We start from the raw sequence: 25,689 nt of genomic DNA, 5'->3' as shown, positions 1-25,689 counted from the left end.
TCCACTTGATGATGACAAGCTGTCCAGGCCCCAGGGCTGTAAATCACCACCAAATCATGATGCTCTCTCCACTGTAATTCACTGCTGAGATTTTCATGTTGGTATGTGGTAGTGCTGTGTATTTTCAACCCTAGTTTCATCCATTCACAAAACATTTTCCCAGCAACATTGTGGAGTGTCAAGGTGCTCTTTGGCAAACTTCAGGTGCGCATCGGTTTTGTTTTTTTGGAGAGCAGCAGCTATCTCCATGGCTTCCTGCTATGGACTTCATTTCTGTTTGATGTTTTGCGTATGGTAGACTCACGAACAAAGATGTTAACCGGTTCCAATGATTCCTTCAAGCCTTTAGCTGTTATCCTATGGTCCTTTTTTACATCATTGAGCATTCTGTGTTATGTCCTTGAAGTAATTTTGACTGGATGCCCACTTCTAGGGAGAGTAGCCACAGTACTCAGTTGTCTCGGTTTATAAATGATTTGTCTAACTCTGAACTGACGAATATGTAAGCCCTTTGAAAAAAACTTTGTAACCCTTTTTAGCTGTATGCAAATAAACATTGATTTATTGCAGGTCTTCTGAGATTTCTTTTTTGGGAGGGATGGTTCAAATCAGCAGATGCTTCAAGAGAATTGCAAACTCAAAATGTTTGTTTTCTTTTTATATCAAAGTAGCTCTAAAACACAACTCCATTCCCGTTTCATTGATTTGTCTCCGTGTTTGCTAATTCCTGACTCCAATTAGCTTTTGTTAAAGTAATTATCCATATACAGTCACTGGCCACTTTATTAAATACACCTGTTCAATTGCTTGTTAACACAAATGGCTAATCAGCCAACCACATGGCAGCAACTCAATGCATTTAGGCATGTAGGCATAGTTAAGATAACTTGCTAAAGTTCAAACAGGGCATCAGAATGTCGAGGAAAGGGGATTTAAGTGACTACTCATCTACTGGGATTTTTACGCACAACCATCTCTGGTTTACAGAGAATGGTCTGAAAAAGAGAAAATATCCAGTGAGAGGCAGTTGTGTGGACGAAAATACTTTGTTGATGTCATGGATCCATCCGGTTTAGGCTGGTGGTAGTGGTGTAATGGTGTGGGGGACATTTTTGTGGCTCACTTTGGGCGTTGTTTTAAACGTGATGGCTGCCTGAGTATTGCTGCTGACCATGTCCATCCCTTTATGACCACAGTGTACCCATTTTCTGATGGCTACTTCCAGCAGGATAATGTGCCATGTCACAAAGTTCACATCATCTCAAACTTGACCATGACAACGAGTTCACTGTACTCCAATGGCCTCCACAGTCACAGATCTCAATCCACCTTTGGGATGTGGTGGAACGGGAGATTTGCATCATGGATGTGCAGCCGACAGTGCAGCAACTGTGTGATGCCATCATGTCCATATTGACCAAACACTGAAGAATCTTCCCAGCATCTTGTAGAAAGTATGCCAATAAGAATGAAGGCAGTCTGAAGGCAAAAGGGGGTCCAACTAGCAAGGTGTACCTAATAACTTGCCCTGTGAGTGTATATAAAGTATGCTATATTAGTTAATAAGGTGCAGAAAGACACATTGGTATTATCTAAGGGAATCTAACACAGGCAAGTAAACACAGTTTAGGTAGCAAAATGTAATGGTAACAATGATTCTTGTAAACTGAAACAATTTATCATGGATTAAACTAAGTCTTTTTAATGTGCCAAGAGTGAACAACAGTGCCTCCAACATAATGAAACTCTCTGTAGGATAAGAAAAGAGATTTCACAGTTGCTAATTTCTACTTAACAGTGCACTGAGCTCACAGTCATTTACTATGGAGAGACCGGGGTTTAGATTTCAATAGAGAGCTTTAGCAAGGTTGGCACAAACAGTTTTTACTTAGTAAGTATATCTTGGTATCAGACATTTAATTCACTATTATCCTGGGAGTTGAATTAAATAAAGGAAGAAAAATCATACTATCCAGCTATTACTTCTCCTGCCAGGCACAGTGGCATGTGACTGGGTGTAACTATGTCACTATAAACATTATTTCTGGGCTTTCCAAGGAATCTTTAAGCACTAAATAACTCTGCTCTCTTCACTTGTTAAGCTTTGCTTGGAATTCATTCTCCCAAGTGCTCTAGAAACAAGTGCTTTCTCAATGTTGTAATACTTCAAAGAAGGTCCCTGAAATGGTATTGATGCTTTAGCCATTTCCAAGCCCCTTTGAAGCTTTTGTACACTCATGAGATTGAAACGTGTTAATAGAAAATAAACCACAATGAACATTATGATAGAGGAGTCATGTGTAAAGGAGATCCTACATTCTAGTAACACTGTCCAGCAAGCTGCCTTGGGTCCGGCTGTGAAGGAAATCCATAACTCTCAGCATATTAGTCTTCTTTTTTAACATGGTTTTATTTTTTACTAAACATCATCGCCTTGACCAAACATATCATTTCAGTGCCTTTAATTCATAAAACATAATTTTGAAAATCATATAAACATGACTAGGTGTTTGCAACAATTACCAGATGCTGAATATGTTTATTTAATTTTGGTTTGTTTAGAAGATCTTGATAGTGGGTCCACATGGTAAGCCAAGCATGGTACACAAGATTTTTACCTTTTGAAACCAACGTTCAAAGAGCGCATTGAATGCCAAGTGAAACTAATATGAAAGTATCAAGCTGACTTTTAATTAAATGTAAGGACATGACAAGAAAAATAATCTAGCAACATTCATGCATGAAAGATGTGTGAACAAGTATATTTTACTTACCTCTTTCATGACTTTGTATTTTTTGTTCTTTTTTATTATTGCTAATTTGCAAATATCAAATAGAGCAAAATCAATAGAGATCCACATGGGCATCTATCTGGTTCACCCCAGTGATGTCATGGGGACTTCACAGGGGTGTCTATAATTTTTTTATGTTTTTTTCCTTGTATTTATATTGAAATGTTGTTTTTTATTTATTTTTGGTACAAAGGAAGAACTTTGTTTTCCCTCTGATATCCTGTGTACTGATCACTGTATTATTGCCCATCTCAATCTGTGTGATCAATAAGATGGAGGGAGTGTGATCGGAGATCAGATATTAAAAGTGACAACGTCAGACATATTAAGATTACTCTAAAAAGTGAAAATATACTGATGGTGCACTGATAAAAATTGATGATCAAACAATTGATGGAAGTTTGGGAATACCGACACATTCACTTCAGCGTATGTCATAACACTATGAAATGTTTTCAAATGTAGAAAACCAAATTGGTTTATTCCGTATGTATCTACAATGTGGGGGAATAACCCGAGTGCATTTATATTTATAAACCACTTTACTCAGTAAGTTGTAAATCAAGTCCTGGACATGGTAAACCCCCACTACTATCATAAGCTATTCTTGGCTTTGAGGACCAATCTGTGAGTGACTTCCATGTGGATTTATACTCTTAACCTCATGTGAATAAATGTTAAGTTTTACATGAAGACCCAGCCTCATTGAAAATATATTTTTTGCAAGGTCCTGCACTTAACCCTTTTTTTTAAATCTTATGTCATATGTATATTAATGAAAGGACCATGCCCTGACAGAAGTATGTTTTTCCTTATTCATTTATTGGTTTTTCAATGAAAGCTACATTATTCTTTTATAATTCTTCTTCTGCAGGGCTGTCCACAGGAAATGGAAATTCCTGTTCAAAGGTCATGTTAAAATTAAACTTACGCTTTGCTGAGTAATTATAAATGAACATAGTTCCCATTGTTAGGCCACAGGTAGACCTTCAGTACAGATTCCAAAGAAAAGAAAATGCTTTTATTGTTTTAATAAAGATATTCTATTGTTTGGAGGCCAAAGTTATATCCTTATAAAACAATGAATATGTGATTCAAATGTTTCAATCTGAGATGAAAAAAACATGCTGTCTTGGCATGCTGTTCTACATAACTTTATTCTTAACTACTGCTTCCAGTGATGCAAAGTTGGAACACTTCAAAAACCTAGTTAGAAAACCCAAATTAAAACACGGGGTTAGGTATAGAACCACAAAAATGTCTTTCGTCTCCAGAATCTGGTAGGAAAACATTAGTGTAGGTCATAAAGTTTTTGGATAGTCATATAGGGAAGTGGCAAATATTTGGCCTTTAACTTGCCACTTTGGAATGGCAGACTGCCATTTTTTGCCATGCAGTTGCTATTTTTTTATAATGGAAGGGGAAGTTCGTCCTACTCAGTATGATCAAACAGAAAAAAGATAACCACATAAGTAAAATAAATAATGTAACTACTAAGAAAATGTTTATACATACAATAATGGTACTCAAAAGCTTTTAAAAGACAACCCCGTTAATTTGCCGTTGGTTTTCTAGGCTCCTCTGCTTATATTTTAAATAATACCTAATACATACCCCAGTAAAAATGGATCTGGAGACGTAGGTGCAGATACTGACATGAGGTTCTTCATATGATAACAAGAGACTGCATGCTGGAGAGGCAATAGAGACACTGGGGCCCTGTCCTGCACACAAAGTTTCAGAAATCTGGTGTCTTAAATTTGTCAGTCTAAATCTTCAACTTTTGTTATACATCCTTAATATGCAGATAATTGGTCACAATCTAGGTAATGCATTGATTATCATTCTTGATCTGTCCCATGGATTAGAATTTAGAGCAACCAACATGATTTCCACAATCTCTAAATAAATTGTATGCAGGCATTTATTTATTATTAGCTGCTGCACATGTTCCTAATTTCATGTTCTCATTGTCATTGTAAATTTTTTTTTGCAAAAAGTACCATGTACAGTATATATGATATATCAATTGAGTGCCAGTTAAAGGTAATTGGGCTAAACTAACCATTCAAACTGATACAAAACAAATACATTTATATTGAAAACTGTACATATTATCATCATATTGAATTTGCATCTGTTTTGCATTCATATGTGGGCAGTAATTTAAATGTTATATATATATATGTGTATGTAAATTTATAAACTATATATTATTACTATATATATATATATATATGCTAATATTAGTGTTAAGGGTGCTATGAGCGTATAGCTCTGTCTGCAAATTTCTAGACATTTTGTCTATGTAGAAAATTAGAGTTAAAAGTATTATTTTAGGATATGCTAAAATTTGAATCGTCTAAATGAGGTTGTTTCAGATGACCTTTATGTAGCATTTTTTCCCCAATCACAGCCTTAATTTAACAAGTGCTAAATGAGTTGAGACAAGTCATTGAGTCATCGCAATGCATTTTTGTGGTCTCCATTATATGTGATTAACATTTAGACTGCACATTGAGTGCAGCTTCCTTATAATTTTTTAAAAAGGGAGTGGTAAGCATCTGTGGCATTTTAATGATTAATGTTTTATATTTGCTATTATAAATGCCAATGGATAAAGCCAAAAACCATAACTGAATTTGGCTTGGTTTTACACAAAAATACACTGCTGGCCAAAACTGATCACTTTGCTAATGTACAAGGATTTTGACGATTTTTGTTATTGCATTTTAGGAAAAAAAATGTTTTGTTTACAAAAATAATCAAATAATCTATGTATGAATTTAGTATTTAGCAAATTGGCAACATTAGTTATTGTATAGATGTTGAAATTACTTGCATATCTAGGATGAACTGCTCCTCTTTGGGGTCCAGATCCTTTGTTTTCCTTCCCTGATGTCCCTCTGTTATAATATGTTCTATATGGCAGATACGGGAGTAGCTTTGTCTTTAGCGGTGTACATGGGAGGCGCTATGTTTAGATCATAGGACTGGTAATATGATAGCACAAATAGACTAGTGCTTTGCCCCTTATTTATGGTGACATAACTGCCCTCATATGCACTTTAGTGTGTACGATCGCTGAGTAGCCCCTTTAAATTTTGGGGTGGTCTCAATTGCAAATGCAGTTGGCAATATGTTTGACCGAAATCTCCTGATATTTGGTAAACTTACACTTCAGTGTTCTGTCTGGGGGGTCTAACAAGACATTCAATGATTTGAACATGAGGACTTTCCTGCCTCACTTGTAGAGGCCAATCGGTCAGGCCACAAAACAGTCATGCTTCCCCCATAAGGTAAATTATTTATTTTATAAAGTTTTCTGCAGCTTTAAAGATGTATATTTAAGTATGTACAATGTACTTTAATGTGCATTCTTTTCTTCAGGACACTGTCCCTTTAATCTTCTGTCAGGGAAACCAATTGCATTCCTCTGGAAGTATAGCAGATGAATTTAAATTGGAATAAAGCATAAATGACAAGGATTATGATATTTCCTTTTTTTTATTAGACAATCGTGAAAAGAAATGATTCAGCACAGTAGGCTACAGGGTTAAGAGGATTGAAGCTGGGTATTAGTGAAAAGGTTCTTCTTTTGCCTTTATAGCAGATTAGTACATGTGCTTTCTTTCCCCTGATCATGAATTTCTGAACAAAAACTAGCTTTCATTTCTGATTGCATGGTATATGCGTTCCCATGTAGTTACTACTTATCTGATGGCTGCTAAATGCTGGGATATACATTTTTGTTTAGTTACAAAATGTTGCTGAAACATCAGATTAGATATTAGAACTAATTAATAAAATATAGTTCCATTTGTACGTTTAGATAACGTTTTTGCACATGTGAGATCACAAAAAGAGAATTGGGTTTAAGCCTAGGAAATCAAGGCAACAATTAGTCAAGTGGAGCCTTTCTTGATGGATGGGTTGTTGTCACCTGAACAGCTGCATGTGTAATGGGTGTCTCCTGGTTAAGATGATGTACAGTAAATAAATTCTATGACTTAATAGGTCTTGTAAAGGAGCAGCTGTTACCATTTTTTTTCAGGGAATGTTTGGAAAATGTGATAATTTTGTTAGTGGCATGCAGTCAGTAGAAGCTAAGTGGAGTAACTTGGAGTAATGTTGGATAGAGTACAGTAGATTGATCTGACAGCACGTCATGTTGTGGCAGACATAAAGTTAGCCAGCATTCAGTTGGCTAATAAAAAAGAAAAATTCTGGTGTATTTTTTTTTTTTTTTATGCGAGCGTCTTTGTGAACTGGATTCTTCTGATTGAAGATCTCCTGAGTTGGATCAACAGCAAGAAATTAACAGATACGGGAAAGGCTAAACTTGATGGACGCATGTCTTTTCAGCCTATGTAACTATGTAAGATGAGATCAAAAGTAAGATTAATTTACAGTCTGTGAGGTTGGTTTTATGCAAAATAGGCACTCATATTATAGAATTAATATTCACTTCGATTTATCTAATTTTTGGGATATGGTCCTTTTATCTTAAATTAGACTTTAGGGGATGCAACACTTTGTAATGCAGTCTATTGGAGTGTCTGAGATGTCTCTGGGTTTAGCTCTGCATCTGGATAGAGCTTTTCATGTGTGTTTTATTTGCTTTAATTATTCCTGCCAGTGCAACCTCATCAATAATATACATCCTGATTAGAGATGCGTTACATATTATGTCATGTCACAAATAGGTCATAATGTCACTATGTTGCATAAAAAGCTAAAACTTAGCTACACCTCTAACCACACCCAGGAAAACAAACATGTCCTTTGTGGGCCAAAGGACTTGGGAGGTATGGAAAGTGTGCTAGCAACACATTGTTCTATTCTCTTCAGACTAGCTTTAGGACTTGTCATAACTCCAAGATTAAATACTTTTTTCCTACATCCAGATAAATGAATGCATTTTCTTGTATTTTCCATGGAAGCAGGAAATGTGATAAAATGTCTTGTATCTTCTTTCAGTAGACAAGAAATGATTTCGTTTAGGCTGGATGTGTACAAATCAATCATCCATAATAACATTATTCTCATAGCTGAACTATATTTTTAGGGTTTTTTTTTTGGCTCAAAAGGATTTATAGACCAGATTTTCTTAACATGAGAACCATTGGCTAAATTAAATTTGAGTAGTGGCGCAGTGAGCCCCAATTCAAAAGGGTTTACAGTCTAAAGTACACAAATTCGTGAATGCAATCTTGCGTTATTGAATAATTTAGAGTGCAATTTTATTTGACAACTCTGGAACAGGCTACTATAAATAATAAACACATTCATACATTTGCAAACATGGTGCTTATTTAAACCGATTTAAAGATGTTTGGATAACAGTTAGGAAGGATTAGCTAATTTCACTATGTGACTGATTTCTTTATGAAAAAATACCATAAAAGCCCATCCATTTTTTTTCATATATATATATATATATATATATATATATATATATATATATATATATATATATATATATATATATATATATATATATATATAATACATGAAAAGCCTGAAATGATGATGGTTTTCAGCATGGTTATCATCAGCATCATCAAGAATTAACCACCACCCATGAATCAGATGAAGTATGTGGTGAAGCCTCAGAGAAAAAGTGACCTGTCAGTTCTACTTGATCTTTTCCAGAAGCTTAAATGTTTCTATTTTTTACTTTGCTGCTCGCTGAAACGTTTCTATCAAGCTAAATGTGACAGATTTTTTTCAAAACAAGCTGTAGCAGAAGCATTTTGCCCTGTACATTAAGCTTTACATTCTTGCTGACAGGTACCATCAGTTTCTGTGTGAGTGTTTCATATCTAGCTATCATCAAAACATTAGGCAGAGACTAAATAAATGTCTGCCGAAGGATCCTTTGATTTTTAAGCTCTGCTTCCAGATTTTGGGCACTGGATATTTTAAAAGGTATTTGAAAACTAAAACACTTGTTTGTAATTGTTCTTTTTTCTATCAACAAAAGCTGCCTTTGAAGAGGTAGACTTACAAATCATCATTCCTATGTCATTTTAAACTTCAGATCATAATGGTGCTACAAAGGTGAGATTTATTCCTTTAGCACTTGTGCTAAAAGTGAAGAATATCTTAGTGTGTCATGACAGTTACTAAAAGTGTGGAGTAGCATGCACGGGCTCTATTGAAGTGTCCGATCCTAATATAGTCTATTAGATTATGTTATTTCATGCTTTTGATCAGGTAAACATCTGTATTTATAAGAACCCTACTTCAACTATTGTCATTTGTTTCTGTGGAGTCCAGTTCAATCTCAAAATGGGTTTAACCCTAACCTGTGAGTAAACAAGCAAAAGACAGGTGTATTAGTGATTAAGAGCATGATAAAACAAAGGGACGTGTTAAATGTTTAGATATCATCAACAGTACAAGATTTCAGGATCTAATCATGAGGTCTGAAGGCCAAATAAGGCTTGAGGTTTTACAGTAGTTGGGAGGACTACCTGGTCAAATATGTCATTGTTATTCTATGAGTATAGATTACAACATTTAGAATATACTGCATATCAGATCCACTTGATACTAAAGGGGGATTATTTTTTAGTAACAAATAATCCACCTATTGTAAGAAAATCTAGGGCTTTGTGGATACATGTTAGGAATAAAGTGGAATATATAATTGTTTCCATAGTGACTGCCCCATGTTTATCAGTTTGCACAATGGTTATTCTTTATTGATATGAATCAAACTAGACACCCCATTCACGAATTTCTATGGTTTGCTCCTCTGAGAATTAATGTGATTTCCAGCATTAGCTGTGAGGATGTTGTTTTTCACAGGTTTTACACACATGATTTTTGTTATTACTTTAACATATACGCTGTCTGTGTTGGTGGTTGTTGCAGAAGAAAATTAGACCCACATGATGAGTCTTTACGGAGTCGGTAACATGAACAATCACAGTGAGTCAGACAAAACATTCTTCAAATTGTTGACAGCAGTGTTAACCAGACCAGTGGGATTGCACACCCACAACCATTTTTAACAACACCACAAAGCATGGCCTCTATATAATTCTTGGCAAGGTTCCCCATGCAAAAGACCCTAAACAAACACAATTAAATGGTCACTAGACTCTGGGGAAATTTTCTTGCTGCTGAACATTATAGCCATGTTGATCAATACCATCCCTGAAAAAGGAAAGGAAACGGGGTTTGACCACTGTCTGCTCTTTTTATTAACAGTTTAGATTGTTTACTGAAATTAACGCTAGTCCATTAAACATAGCAACCTGCTAGCTCTAGATTAAAATTCCAGGGGACAGGTCACCTTAAATATCGTAACGGTTTTTGTTTCCTATTGGGTCTTCAAACCTAAAAACTCCCTACATGTACATTTTATTTTATCATCTCTATTATCAATTATGTTAATCTAAGAACAAAACCTTTTATCAATTTGAACAGAAATCTCTACAATTCTATTGATTAATGTAAATTGTAGGTCAAGTTAAGAGTTCCCCGGTGCTAACCAGACTATGGATTTATGTGTTTTTTTTTGCACAGACATGTGACGAATAGCGATTGTATAATTCACACACACACACAAAATCAATCCAGTCTTTGCATTACTTATGTGAAGAACAGTTCATGGAATATGAAAAAATCCACAGCAACAATACCGAATCTACTCAATAGTGTATGATTAATGAATAATCCAATAACTCAGCAAAGCCTCTAAAAGAAAATAGCCAGACTAGTCTGGAGATCAAATAAATAAATAAAAAAACATAAAAATAAACCTTATCAGTGCATATTCATAATTTAGTGTTTGATCTTTTTCAGACACCCAGTGTTCACAGTATAGAGATTTGCTAGTTCGAGTAATTGTCCCTGTGATTTAGTGTCTCAAGAACTCATATGGCGGAGAGACTTACTAGCAACACATTCATTCAGATCCCGCCAGACAACCAACTCAAGACAACAAATCACACTGGGGAGTTTTACATTGTTGCATAACTATGCCTTTAAATGCCAGTTATAACTGTTCATGCTGGAAAGCTACGATCATGTAACGTCCTGGAATGAATTACAGCTATGTACACTGTTACAAGGAAACTACATGGTAACAAAGTCACCTGTGTATGGGTTTATGCGTGACAGATTTTATTTATAGTTACCAAATACGCAATGATACGCTGCTGAGAACGGAAACATACTTGTCTAAGTATTGACGTCAGCCAGCGAAACCTCTCCAGATAATTTTTCACCGCAGAGAGGTGACTTAAGTACACACTTGTTTCCAGATCGGTTACACTCCGGCATAAGTAAATTGAGAATTCAATGTGGCAGTCCATAGAATATATATTTAACACAACTTATCTGGATAACAGGACAGGCTTAAAATAGCACTGATGGCTAAATGTAAATCTGAACACAGCAGATTTACAACTGCTTTGTTGATTTCTTTATGATACGGTTAAATTGCACAACACAGAGCTATCAGACACATTAATAAACACAAAAAAAAAAAAATGGTAAAAAGGCCACCAGAAGTCCATACACGCGGACAAGTGTTAAAGTAGGAAGATATTGATTCTAGAAATGATACAGATTACATTGAAATCTGTACTGACATAATATGAAGAATAAAATATAATATCATGCAATTTAATGTTTGATCATGTTTCAATTAATATACCAGTTTAAAGAATTGTCTTTTTACACATGAAGTGTCTCATGTCTCCAGTTTTTAAGATATCTACATTTGAAAAACATTCATAACTGTAAAGGTTAAAGTTATCATGCCCAGTCATTTTGGTAAAGTCAATAAGTAATACGACGCAATGGACTACATCTGATCATTCAATGCAAATCAAAATCCATACTTATTTATGGCATACAACAGGTTTAAAACAGTTTTTATTATTATTATTATTCACGTGACCCTGAGTATCTGTATGGTTCATCTCTGTAGTTGCATATTTGTTGGATGTTCTTGATAAGATTGCTGGGGCTGGGCTGTAAGGACTAATCAGAGCCATAACTAAGGCTCTTGGCACCTGCGGCAGGATCAGAGGTCCAGTCCCCCTTACGTTACATCAGCTTTTTGAAGGAGAAAGGTGTGCAGTGGGATTGCTTTCCTTGTGGTGCTCTTCTTACAGCCCTGGCACTAACCTCACAATTCTTGGTGTCTACAAGGTTTTCCATTCTAAGGATTTTTGAATCATAACTTCTCCATCGCATCACATTGTGTTTGTTGTTCTGGTATAACTCAGCATTAATGGTTTATAATGACGTGATATGCATATCATGATCTTCTTCTTTATTATTATTACTATTACATGTCCGTCATATGAGACAAAGGAAGTCTTAACCTGCAAAAAGTAGTCATAGGTCAATTTTCATTTTAATGAATGGGGAAAATGTTGGTTGCATGACACAGTTCTCTAGAGCTCCATTAATCAGATTAATGTTAGTCCGTGTAAGAAACGGTATTATTTAGTAGTGTCCTGGGACCCAGAAGGATGTATTTGGCTTAGCTTAAATTTGTAAGATTTTTAGTAGCAAGTCAGAGTAAATGAGTGTCTTTCTTTTGTTTTTTATTTCAGAACTCCAGGAAACGCGTACCTCTGAATACTACAGTATATCACAAAGTTCCCTAGACTACAGGATCTTGTTAATGGATGAGGACCAGGACAGAATCTATGTGGGCAGCAAAGACCATATTCTGTCACTCAATATCAACAACATAAGTCACGATCCTTTAAGTGTGAGTTCATGTAAATAATTTTTCACTTTATAGGAAACTGCATGCTTAAAACCATCACATTGTATTTACATTTAACAACAACTTTGATAAGTGCAGCTGGCTGTTAGATATTGGCGGCAGTTTGCAGGAAAAGATTTTTACAGCTGTGCACAAAGAGTCAAAAGGCTTAATGCTTCGGAATGCGCAAGTTTTATCTCTCCTCAATAAATGTCTTTGCTTCTCGTTTTACTTTCTGTTGCATTTGACAAAAGTATCATTTAAGAAGGTCTCGTTTTTGAGTTACTAAGATCAAAATCCAAAATGTTAAGCTAAGCAAAAAAAAATACAAAAAGGCAGAAACCTATCCATAACAAAATGTTGCTGACTTGAAGGGAAGTGGATTGTGCTAATATAAATTCACATGTATATCATTATCTCATAAATTGATTAGGCCAGAAGGCACCCATTTTAATTAATCACTTATATGGTAAATATACCCAACCTTGTCCATACATAGCTCAAATGGATATTAAATGCTTCTACTCTCTCTACACCGTAGAAATATTTTTTGTTGAGATGTTTTTATTAAAGTTTGGAATTTGATTAATTTGGGTTATTTTATTCTTTGTTGCCACCTTTGTTGTATCAGTGGATTCATGAACTGTGGCTTCTTGCTTCCAAAATTACCCTTGTCAGTGGTCCATTCTGTGTTCCTTTTAAACTGAATTGCAAAGATTGGTGTCGCCATATGGTATCCTACCTACCTACCAGTAGAGTAATGGTATGGGTTCCAGTGTGTCCAGGCCATTGCTACACCCCCTCCACAACTTTAATTCCTGGTGGTATAGGATATATAGATCTGCTGTGTTCTCCTCCCTGTCTGTCCATGTACATGAGAATGCTGTATGTCTGTTTAAAGCCTCATTATCCAGTGTTCTTATTTTTCATGGTTTGTGGGACTTGCAGGTAGCAGAGGGAGAGAGGTCATTGAAGCAGAGCATCTACCACCAGGTCATCTATCCTAGGTCTGCATCCCACCACTTATTTGATAAATGGCCATTGTGGTGGATATGACACTGTGTGCGTGACAGAGTTGTCTACCAAAGATATTAGGGTTAAAATTATGCTGCTGGTTATTAGACACCAATTGTGGCATGTATGATCTGCATTTCTGCAGCAGCTCTGAAAAAGTGGAGGCAGATACACTTTGCTGTCCTTTGTTCTGGACTACTACCATTGCCAGGAGTAGCAAACATTGACAAAGTCAAATAACAAATGAAAAGTCATGATTGCCTTGTATTGTCAAGGTTACACTGAAGGTGATTACTGTGATTTTCCCCCTAGATAATTGGAAGAATTTCATAGTAATGTCATAAATGGTTATATGAATCGAAACAATCACTTCTGCCACTTCAATTCATATTCAGAGCTGTGATGATAGATAGCGATGGAAAGTGAAGCACTTGCTAGCACTAGATTCAACAACATTTTTGTTTCTCTTTCTTGTTAGTATTAATCACGCAATTTCCACAAATCAAATAGTGTGTAATGTTAGTGAAAATAGAATTCAGTACTAATTGAAAGCAAGCAGCTGTTCCGCATTGTATGTGCCCATTTTCTATAAGAACTCTCCTGGGATGCGTTCTAACTGCCCAAAGACTTCCTTCCTACTTAACACATTTGATGCCAAATGAGGAAGGCTGTTTATTGGATACACATTGCTTATGCCTTTCGAACATAAAGAATAAACATATATAGTACTTAAAATAAAAGCAAAATTGAATTAAAAGTTCTGTATGCTCAGTTAAAAATATTCATGATTGATTCATAGTTGTAAAAATAACATCAAATATTAGGTAACCAAATAAAAAAAACACGTTAAAAATCTATTGTATGCTTAGTGTATAACGTGTTTATAATGTCCAACACTATTGTGTTGTCCAAAATGTATTTTTTATGTTTGTGTGTGTTTTTTGTTTATAATCAGGTTTTCTGGCCGGCTTCTGCTAACAAAGTTGAAGAGTGCAAGATGGCTGGCAAAGATCCCACAGTAAGTCAGTAAGGAAAATACTTGTCCTGTGAGTCAGGTTTGTGTCAGTGCAGCCAAAAGAAAGAATAGATGGGTGTAGGTCCTGCTGGTAATCCCCAGTGGGGTGATGGTATTAGTGGATAGTTACAATCAGGAACCTGTTGAAGTTATGGCCTTATCTAGTAAACATAATTACCAAAACTATTTCTTATTGTGTGTTGCAGATTAGCTAGAGGATTATGGTCGGTGATCATGCAGGAATCATTTCCAACAAATGATTCATTTATACTTATTAACTGCATACATTTCCATATATAAAGAACCAAAATGGTTCCAGAAAAATCAGTAGTTGTGTCAATGGCTAGTTAAATTGTGCAAAGCAGTATAAACAGAGTATAAAGCTAAGGCAAATGTACAACATTATGTAGATGTCCACTATTCTATGTAGATTTTGGACGGTGGTATTAATAAATGTAAAAAGCTTGATAAACCAAGATTGTTGTTAAGGTCAATATTAGGTCGGTTTGTATATAAATGGTAAAACGAATGCTATTAGCACTCATGAAATTATTTTGAGCTATTGAAATTACTTTCTAATTATTTTTTAAAAAAATGTGATATAACCACAGCCTTGTTTAAACAAAAAAAAATAAGTCTATTTTACTGCATTGTTAAGGAAAACATTAAGGTGATTATAAAGGTTTTTTTCATTTTATCTGGTTTGTGCCTGTGTACCAGCTTACTTAGAGAACGCAATAAACAGGCCAACAGTTGATAACATAATCTCAAATGTTTCTGTACTGTGATAAACAAGTGAAATATGAAATATTTATTTTGAGAATTGTATACTGAAAGAGATATCACTAAACTGATTTTGTAATATTTTTAAGAAAACAAGGCAATAAAACATCCAACAAAATTCATATTTTATGAAGTGAAGAATACTAGTGATCACTGCTCAAGTCAAATATTAATCCCCCTTTTAAATCCCCTTTTAAAACCTATTAGTTTATTTTACATTCAGGTCAGGTAAGGTGTTTGACTTCACCCTAGAGAGTTTTGGTCTACAATACTTGGTATTGTGTACCACACATTAGAGACACCATATTTATTGATAAATGTATCATTAATGTCACTTGACAAAAAAATCTTACTTGTGTGGCTATGTTTCCCATTCACCCTCCTGAGAAACAATATCTAATGCCTTAGTTTGAGAAAGGGTTGGGTCTCCTCATTCTTACAAGTCTTTTATAGGCAGAAGTTCTTAAATCAGAGGTTCCTAAAATACTATACTTTAATTAAACTTGCAATTTTTTTTATCTAAAACTTCTTACATTTTGGCAGAATGTACCCAAAAAACACATATAGAAACTTTCATCCACATATAAATAAGGTTACAAAGAGTTCAGCCTTCCCAGGATATCCCTAATTTAACATTATGCTACATTTAAGCGATTGCCCTTTTATAAATTGTTCTTTTTTTTTTTTGGTAATGAAAGCTATCATTGTGCTTGAAACAGAGAAAATGCTTGTAGCGGTTCTTATACATATTAAGCTTAATTATTTAATCTTTTTTTTAGCATGGCTGTGGAAACTTTGTACGCGTAATTCAGAGTTATAACCGAACTCACTTGTATATTTGTGGAAGTGGAGCCTTCAGTCCCATATGCACCTATGTCAACAGGGGCCGCAGGTCTGAGGTACAGTAAGTGCAATTTATTCTGTGTCTTTTAAAAACATAGGATTCATATTTACTTTAAACATGTTAATAATGTGTTTAACTAGCCACAATTTATAATATATGGTTCAGAATACAATAAGTGTCAAACCTCATATTAACTGTTCCCTGTCTTTGCATCCTAGGAGGAAGTTTAGTGAAATGTAAATATATATATATATATATATATATATATATATATATATATATATATATATATCTCATTAAATATATTTTTCATTATAATTTTTATGTTTGTGTCCAGATCCTATTTCCTTTGCATTTCTGCTAAAATGAGCTAAATGATAAGTGGGCGATATTTGGTCGTCTGTACAATATGCTACATCATGTCTGACATTATCAAAGTATAAGAAAGGTCACAGGAAGCGTTCTTTCTGCAAATTGAAGCTACAACTCAAAGATGCTATTCATAATGCAAAGAACAAAAGCCTATTTAAAAGCCACCGCTGCGTATTTTATGGTTAGGAAGGAACTTTTATACTCTGTAACTGACCAATAAATAAAACACTTGAGGTACCCTTTCTCACATATGACAATTTGCGTGTAAACAATGTTTTTGGGCAATATTATAAAATAAACATTTACAAGGATATGGAACATGGTAATATGCAAATGTATTTACTAAAAGCACAACATTTCCAAAAACAAAAAGTATATGTTAGTAATGTAAGGCGTTGGTTAGCATTCCCTGACCCTCCATATGGTTTACTAAACCTTTCTGCTATTTCAGGTTTGATGATGATACTACTACTAATAATACTATAATATACAGTACCAACAATATACGCATTTCTTAAAAAAACGCATAGATCACTCTCATATATATTAGCGCACTTAGTCAGCACCAGTCTACGTATTGTGATGCTTCTATATTGTTATATAGGACATCAGAGCAGTACTACAGAATCTTTGACATTGTAATTCACAAGGGAAACTCTAGCCATCATATACACTTTAATTCATATGATAGCTGGATGGGTGGATAATATATATATTTTCACTGCTCCCCACCCCAGCTGGTTGATTCCAATGGGAAAGCTTTCCTGCCACAGATTGGCTGCTGGAAGCAGCCAATCAGTGGCAAGAGTTCCCATACAACAAAGATGGAGTGAAGCTGCAGGGCCGCAGCTACTATATCAGGTAAGTATTTTTTGCTGGCTTTTTGCAAGGAATGCAAATAGGGAATGTTGCCACAGTACTATTTTCCCTATAATAATTATTGGTTGCCTAATGTATTTCCCAAAGAAGGATATACTGTATAATGCCCTAATTTTGAAATATGTTTTATTTAACAGGATCGTGTTTTTGTAATTGACTACAAGAATGAGTCTGGGAAAGGACGCTGTTCGTTCAACCCCAAAGTAAACACAGTATCTGTCATGATTAGTAAGTCGTGTGGTCTATATAATATGTTTTTCAACAGTACCATAACATAGTTGTAACATCTTGTACTGTGTACACAATATGGACACAAACTTTAACAACAGATCAAAGTATGCATAATTGCCACTAATCATACATTTGACAGTACAAGCATATGTCACCACCCATGTAATATGGGTGTAGTATAATGTGATGTCACATCATGCCAGCACCCACATATGATGATGTTAATGGTATATTTTGGCATTTCCAGCAGATGGAATGTACTTGGCATCAGAAACAACACAGATACTTTGATTGCAGGAAAATGATCACATTTCTCTAAAGTACTAATAGTTTTTTACCATAAATAAAATAAATATAGCATATAAAACAGGTTATTGTTATTTGTTTTTGTTACTTTAAATGCATCTCCTAGAAGGTAAGTGTCAAGTAACCAAAAAGTTAGTGTAGGTTTAGTAATGCTAATTAATAATAACTATTCCAATTCCAATAATAACTGTTCCCATTCTACGTTTTTAATTTCTGAGTTTGTTACCTTGCTTTGGAAATATAACTAGACTTAATGAAAAACAAAAGGTCAAGGTTGGGTAAATAAATGAACACACTCTACACAAGCAAAACATTTTAAAACTATTGTGCAACAAAATGTGTTCATTGTAAATGATACTAGTCATGGTTTCACCATGGCTGACATAGATATAAAGATATAATTTTCTTAAATTAAAATAATCTTAAATTTAATTACATGAAGTGTTGTAGAATATTGGCAGTACACTATTTTCACTGTTAATTATAAATATGTAAAAGCTAATGAGACATTGTAACCCTTCTCACATGATTTATAGTTGGAAAATTGTGAGATTTATGAGAACCCTTTTGCAAATAATGACTTTAACCATAAGTAGTGTTCCATTAATATAGTTTGTCCTGAAGTAAAACATATAGATGAATGAATTTAAGTACTTAAGTAAAATAACTTAGGATGAGGCCAAGCCTGATGAATCCTTATCGGCATCTAATGAATATGACCTACAACTCATTTTCATGTATTTGATTTCATGCCATAGCGCACGCATATTAAAATGGTTTAATAAGAAAGTTCTGCCAATTGTACAATTCCTATCTCGAAGTACAAACTGTAAAGCACACATTATTTGAATATGACAATGGCGTTAAAAAGGGAAATGATTTAATTTGCATAATTGTATGTATTTTATATGAGTAGAAAACATGTAATTATCTTCTTTCCTAATATGCATTTTTATTGAAAATTTTGTCATATTTTTTCCTAATAATTTTGCAGATGAAGAACTCTTCTCTGGCATGTATATTGATTTTATGGGTACCGATTCAGCCATATTTCGTAGCCTCACAAAACGCAATGCTGTGAGAACAGACCAACATAACTCAAAATGGCTGAGTGGTAAGTAGTTGTGTTTTTAAGCTTGTTTTTCACTTAATAGCTGTGTTAGGTGCAGCTGTTTTTGAGTTATGTGTGATCATCCATTATCCAATATCTATTAAGAACATTTTTTTTTTTTCATTTAAAAAAAAAAGTAAAATAATGAAGATAAAATGCTTCATTATTGTTGAAACCGTATGAGATATAAATAGTAATATTAAAATAGTACAGTGTAGTTTAGCTATGTTAATATAACCAAATATTTCTGTGCATGGATATATATCAATAGGCATAATATGTTTTCCACCAAGCATAACCGTGACTCTGTTAGTAAATGTTGTGTCTTTGATCCCATCTAAATATTTAATTTCAAGAATCAATTAATTACCTTTGTTGGGTGAATGGAGATCTCTAACCTTTGCCAATATTACTTTCAAAAGTAAATCACTCACAAGTAAACTGGATGTGAGTCTCTTAGTTAATGTCTTGTGTTCTAGAGCCAATCTTTGTGGATGCACAGCTTCTTCCAGATGGAACAGATCCAAATGATGCCAAGGTTTATTTCTTCTTGAAAGAGAGATTGACAGACAACAGCGGGAGTACGAAGCAAATTCATTCAATGATAGCAAGAGTTTGTCCTGTAAGATATTTTTCCTTATTTGTGGGAGAGCTGGGTTATCTAATAAAACCTAATAATCATATCAATAATGTAACTATAAGTGGATTTCCTGTTCATGACGTGCAAAGGAATACATAACAATATAAAACAAGATGCATCATCTATTATGCTTGTGTCTGGAATTCATCTCCTTTCATTAGCTGGGAAGGAGTCAACTATAAATATCCAGCGGTAAGAAAATACTTATGATAAAGCGATTTTCTCTATATATAGTTGTGTGAAAAAGAAAGTACACCCTCTTTGAATTCCATGGTTTTACATATAGCAATCATCTGTTCCTTAGTAGGTCCAAAAATTAGGTAAATAAAACCTCAGATGTACGACAACACATGACATATTACACAGTGTCATGGTTTATTCAACAAAAATAAGGCCAAAATGGAGAAGTACACCTTATGATTCAATAGCTTGTAGAATGACCTTTAGCAGCAATAACGTGAAGTAATTGTATTTTGTATGACTTTATCACACTCTCATATTGTTTTGGAGGCATTTTGGCCTACTCTTCTTTACAACGTTGCCTCAGTTCGTTGTGGTTTGCTGGCATTTTGTTATGCTCTCTTAAGGTCCTACCACAGTATTTCAATTGGGTTGAGGTCTGGGCCATTGCAACACCGTCATACTTTTCTTTTTCAGCTATTCTGTTTTTGCTGGTGTGCTTGGGATTATTGTCCTGTTGCATGACCCAATTTCTGCCAAGCTTTAGCTTTCGGACAGATGGCCTCACATTTGACTCTAGAATTCTTTGGTATACAGAGGAGTTCATGGTCGACACAATGACTGCAAGGTTCCCTGGTCCTGCAAAACACTCCCAAATCATCACCCCTCCACCACCGTGCTTAACAGTTGGTATGAGGTGTTTGTGCTGGTATGCTTTGTTTAGTTTCCGCCGAAGGTTGATCTGTACATTATGGCCAAAGATCTCCACTTTGGTCTTGTTTGTCCAAAAGACATTGTTGTAGAAGTCATGTGGTTTGTTCAGATGCAACTTTGCAAACCTAAACCATGCTGCTGTGTTCTTTTTAGAGAGAAGAGGATTTCTCATAGCAACCCTTCCAAACAAAACCGTACTTGTTCAGTCTTTTCTAATTGAACTTTAACATTTAGCATGTTGAGGCCTGTAGAGTCTGATATGTAACTCTTGATTTTTTTTACAATGTCTCTGACCATTGCATGGTCTGACGTAGGGGTGAATTTTCTGGAACATCCACTTCTTGAAAGATTGGCAACTGTCTTGAATGTTTTCCACATTTGAAAAATCGTTTTCACCGTAGAATAATGGACTTTATATTGTTTGGAAATGGCCTTATAACCCTTCCCAGATTGATTGGCACCAACAATTTCTTCTCTAAGAGCATTGCTGATGTCTTTCCTCCTTGGCATTGCGTCAACACACACCTGAATGCTCCAGACCGACACACTGCTAAAACTTTGGCTTTTATATTTGGTGGTCACATTTGCTGATTAATTAAGGGCATTTGTCTGCTACTTAGCATCTTAATTGCTATGAAAGCAGTAAGGGTGTACTTAATGTTTAACACATGGCATCTCCATTTTGGCTTTAATGTTTGTTGAATAAATCATGACATAGTGTAATATATATGTATATATATATATATATATATATATATAATCCTTGTTGTAATGTATTGTAATATCTGAGTTACTTCGATGCCTGCCATTTGTACCATATATTGTGCCCTTTACAGTGCTGCATTGATTTCTATATTTGTGTAAGTGTGTATGTAGTGAAAACATTGCAGAATCTGAATAATGTTTGCAAATGATCTGTGCATCCTTTAATTAACCCCTTAAGCACAATGGACGGTCCCAAAACCCATTGAAAACAATGCATTTTGAGCCCATACATGTACGGGCTTTGTCATTAAGGGGCTAAGCTTACATAGTGAATGACTTGTGTAAAAGTATAACATTTTAACAAAAAGAGCTATCCTAATATTGCAGCAAACTAATTTTCTTTTCCAGAATGACATTGGTGGACAGAGGAGTCTTGTTAACAAATGGACAACATTTTTAAAGGCCAGGCTGGTGTGCTCTGTGATGGATGATGATGGGACTGAAACCTACTTTGATGAATTAGGTGAGATTAGGTTTCAGGTTAAGTAATCTCCTAAAAACTACTTTCTTTCACATAAACAAAATGAACATCTTTCAAAACACTCAATAAATAGTGAGTAGCAGATAACCTTAGACATTCAAGACTCAATATAGCTAGATAGATGGTGCTTTTAAAGTGTTTCATAAAAGTAGGCTATATTCTCATCCATTTGAAATAAACCTATGGTGTCTTTTTCTTTTAATAATGGATTTTAGAAGGTCATATTAACTTTTTTAGTAAGTGATAGCTAAGATCTTATTTGTAATTCTATAAGTCAGTACTGCATCATGCATAGTTTAACAGACCAACAATCCATGCAATGGGATGCCTTGTATGATACTTAACATGGTGCTGAGATATGTCATCATATTCTGGAGCAGTCTTTAATGCGGTTCATAGGGGGTAACCTTAGAGGCCCATGCTATCCTACTCTTGGACATCTTCTACAGCCTCCAGAGGTGAAGGTCTGCAACTGCCTGCACATAGCTGGTAGCACACAGAGGAAGCATTAGAGGAGAGGTCTTTGTTGGTAGCTGCACAGACCTTTACCTACAAACTGGTACAATTGGGTGGAGAAGGGGGCCCAGAGGGGAGCTTACCTGGTGCCCCTTTATATTTAAAAGGAGCCCTGACTGGGGCTCTGTGTGGGCTAGGTTTTTCCACACCAAACTCATCCAACCATGACTTTATGGACCTTGCTTTGTGCACTGGGGCAAAGGGCCGTTGCCAAACTGTTCCCACAAAGTTGGAAGCATAGCATTGTCCAAAAGGTCTTGTTATGCTAAAGCATTAAGATTTTCCTTCATTGCGCCTAGCCCAAACCCTGATTATATGATAATTAAGAGGCGTGTCCCAATTCTTTTGTCCATATAGAGGTGCACATGGAAAGGCCCACACAGAGAGTTAGGCCTTTTCGTCCAACATCAGTGCCTGATCTCACGAATACTGGATGAATAGGAAAACATTTCTACAGAAACACTCCATAAGCTTGTGAAATGCCTTCCCAGAAGAGTGGAAGCTTTTTTTAGCTGCAAAGAGGGGACCAACTTCATATTAATGGCTATGTATTTAGAATGTATTGTCATCAAAGTCCCTATTGGTGTAATGGTCAAGTGTCTCAATACTTTTGTCCATATAGTGTATCTCCAACCAGCTTATTACATTTTGACTCATCCTTTCATATTCACATATTGATCTCCGGGTGAATCACCTTTTCTCCTGTTCAAGACCCGAATCTTCCAGGGTCGCGGGAGCGGAGTCTTGGCACGCCCCGCTCCCTGCCCATTTTCCCTTTAGATAGGGGTGTTTCCCACTGACATCAGTGGGAATGCCCGCCGATGTCAGTGGGCAGTTCTAGATGCTTCCCACAATGGAAGGCTCCAGGGTAGCTGGAGTGAAGAAGTTCCCATCTACAAAAATGGCTCTATAAGGTTCACTTCTTTTGTTTTGTTTTTCTTGTAACTCAATCTCAACACTTAATTTACCAAATATCAGACTTGACAGAATATATGCCGAAATATTCTTTGCTAGTTTTAGTAAGAAGATAAGGATATTAAGGGACCCACATACAGTGTTTAATTGGCTTGTAAAATAAATCCCTTTTACTACTCAGTAAACTGTGATATCATGTAAGCATTGGATTTATTGTATCCTGTAGAGATCTGAGGTTTGTTACTATGTGTAAAGGAATTAACACGTAGGCTGTATCCAAAGTGCTTTTGTAGTTTCAAATTAAATAATGTTATTTACGTAACTTTCTTCCCATAATTGATACTGGTTTATGTCTTTTCCTTATCCTACATCACTGAGTTGCAGCTATATATTATATTATATATTATATATTAGGCTTGGCTTTTAGTTCCATACACCGTAAGTGGGAATAGATAGACCTAATGGTTCTTATCTGCCATCAAATTCTGTTTCCTTTAGACCAGTTGTCAAGATTATCTGGCTAAATTCAGGATATCATATTTTGGCAGATTTGTGAAAAAAAAACATTATAATTAAATGTGACAGTGAATGATTTAGCTTTAGACGCTTTAGCTTTTAGGTGTGATATGCCATAGCACCCATAACAAATTTTAAATTAGATCATGTAGATTAATGAATACATCGTAAAACAACATTTGTCATGTTTAATAGATAATGTTTAAATATTAATATTTTTTATTATATGGTTTCTTTTTCTATTTTTTTTCATCTATGTAGAGGATGTTTTTCTTATGGAAACGGACAACCCTAGGACTACACTGGTATATGGAATTTTTACAACATCGAGGTAAAGCATTATTTAATTCAAACAAATAAATGTCTGTTCTTTCCACTATGGTTCTTATATCTTGCTTTGAAAATACAAATTCCCATATCAAGATTAAATATGGTTGGTTGCCAGCATTTCCATGTATTTTCTATCTATGTCCAAGAGCCATGGTCCTGCCAGAGTTTTTAAATTTATCTTAATAACATGTAATTGAACAATTAGGATTTGTGGAATCTGATGCCTGAAGTTAGTTCTGCCCTACATCTTTTTATGTGAAATATAGTTTCAAAAAGCATTTACAATCCATTTTTGCTCTATATGGCTCTATATGCATTTAACGCATTGTATGCATTGTACAGGCTCAAAATGCATTGTTTTCAATGGGTTTAGGGACCGCCCATTGTCGATTCCATTGGGTATTGAGCCTGACCTAACCAAAAACTTAAAATATAGTCTGTTATCATTCAGCTGTATCTGCATAAGTTTTAATAAAAAAGCCATATTATTTTCATGTAATTGATTTCTTGGGTAGAGCTGGAGCTTTTGGTTTCATAAACATAGGAAAGAATATGTATAGGGGGCCAAGCATTGGTCTTGTCATCATTAAATATACCCAGGGAGCTTCTTCTTTCAGATTTTTTAGACGTTATTTTGTGGGTGATGACCTTGTGTGAATTTCTAAGAAGCAGACTGTTCTAGCCAGATGGATTCCTGATATTGTAGACTATCACTTAGATCCTCAGTGGGTGGCTTATACTACATGAAATAGCATAGATCATTCCTCTACTGTAAGTAAGATGTTTTTGGGCAGATACTCATGCATTCCAAAGGCCGCTGACATTTAGCTTTATTTTGGCTATTTCTCCAGTGGTCTGATAATTCCAGAGTTTCTTCTGAAATGATAAGTGTAAAAACAGAACACATAGGCAAATGGAGGTCATGTAGAAGTCTTATTATAAAAGATTAATGCCTGGGTTCCCATTACACACAGCCTGATAAACACACACAGTCGTGTATATACATTGTGTAAAATGAAAGCACATAATAACATATCTTTTTTTCCGGGAATGTAATCTTTAAAGGATTTTTTTAAATTGAAAAACGAACAAATTTCCTAAGTACCTCGGTTAGAACTCATATTTACATTATAACATTGCATCAGTCATTAGAAAGATAGACGTTAAGACATAAAAAGGAATAAGTGGAAAACTGCCAACACTCTTATGGAAAATAAATATGATTTTCAATTAGTCTTTATCCTTGTAGAAGTATACTGGGTACTTAGGTAAAGGAAGCAAGTGGGAGATGCACTTGGTATATCCGTTTTTAAGGTTATTTAAAAAAGCCAGTGGTTTTGCTAATGTTTTCTGTGCCCACATGCAATGCTTTAAGTATGATCCAAGCTGTAATATTATTTTTAGCTTTTTTTCCCTGAGTGATTTTTTTTTTATTAGCAAGGATGAGATGGAGTTTATTTAAGAGGCTGTACCTCTGAGGTTTCTTAAATGTAAACAGAACACGTTTTAAATACAGAAAAGACTTGATTGTTAAAAAGTCAGG

The 25,689-nt window shown here is 35.0% G+C and overlaps 1 protein-coding gene and 1 long non-coding RNA gene across 2 annotated transcripts in view; both read left to right on the top strand.

Moving 5' to 3' along the window:
- Positions 1–25,689, top strand: part of SEMA3C (semaphorin 3C) — a 70,912-nt gene that overhangs the window by 26,174 nt on the left and 19,049 nt on the right. The window contains exons 3-10 of the mRNA XM_053461928.1: positions 12,377–12,537; positions 14,504–14,566; positions 16,126–16,245; positions 17,579–17,669; positions 18,973–19,092; positions 19,569–19,711; positions 21,737–21,851; positions 24,078–24,147. Coding sequence (XP_053317903.1) covers positions 12,377–12,537; positions 14,504–14,566; positions 16,126–16,245; positions 17,579–17,669; positions 18,973–19,092; positions 19,569–19,711; positions 21,737–21,851; positions 24,078–24,147 — 883 coding nt within the window. The remainder of the gene's footprint in view (positions 1–12,376; positions 12,538–14,503; positions 14,567–16,125; positions 16,246–17,578; positions 17,670–18,972; positions 19,093–19,568; positions 19,712–21,736; positions 21,852–24,077; positions 24,148–25,689) is intronic.
- LOC128490174 (uncharacterized) lies at positions 8,936–9,345 on the top strand. Its single transcript, XR_008353930.1, has 2 exons — positions 8,936–9,128; positions 9,195–9,345. It is a non-coding gene; the product is annotated as an uncharacterized LOC128490174 (long non-coding RNA).

This window comes from Spea bombifrons, chromosome 4 (genome assembly GCF_027358695.1).
Source record: "Spea bombifrons isolate aSpeBom1 chromosome 4, aSpeBom1.2.pri, whole genome shotgun sequence".
In the NCBI taxonomy this organism is placed as follows: domain Eukaryota; kingdom Metazoa; phylum Chordata; class Amphibia; order Anura; family Pelobatidae; genus Spea; species Spea bombifrons.
This window is presented reverse-complemented; position numbering and strand designations above follow the sequence as displayed.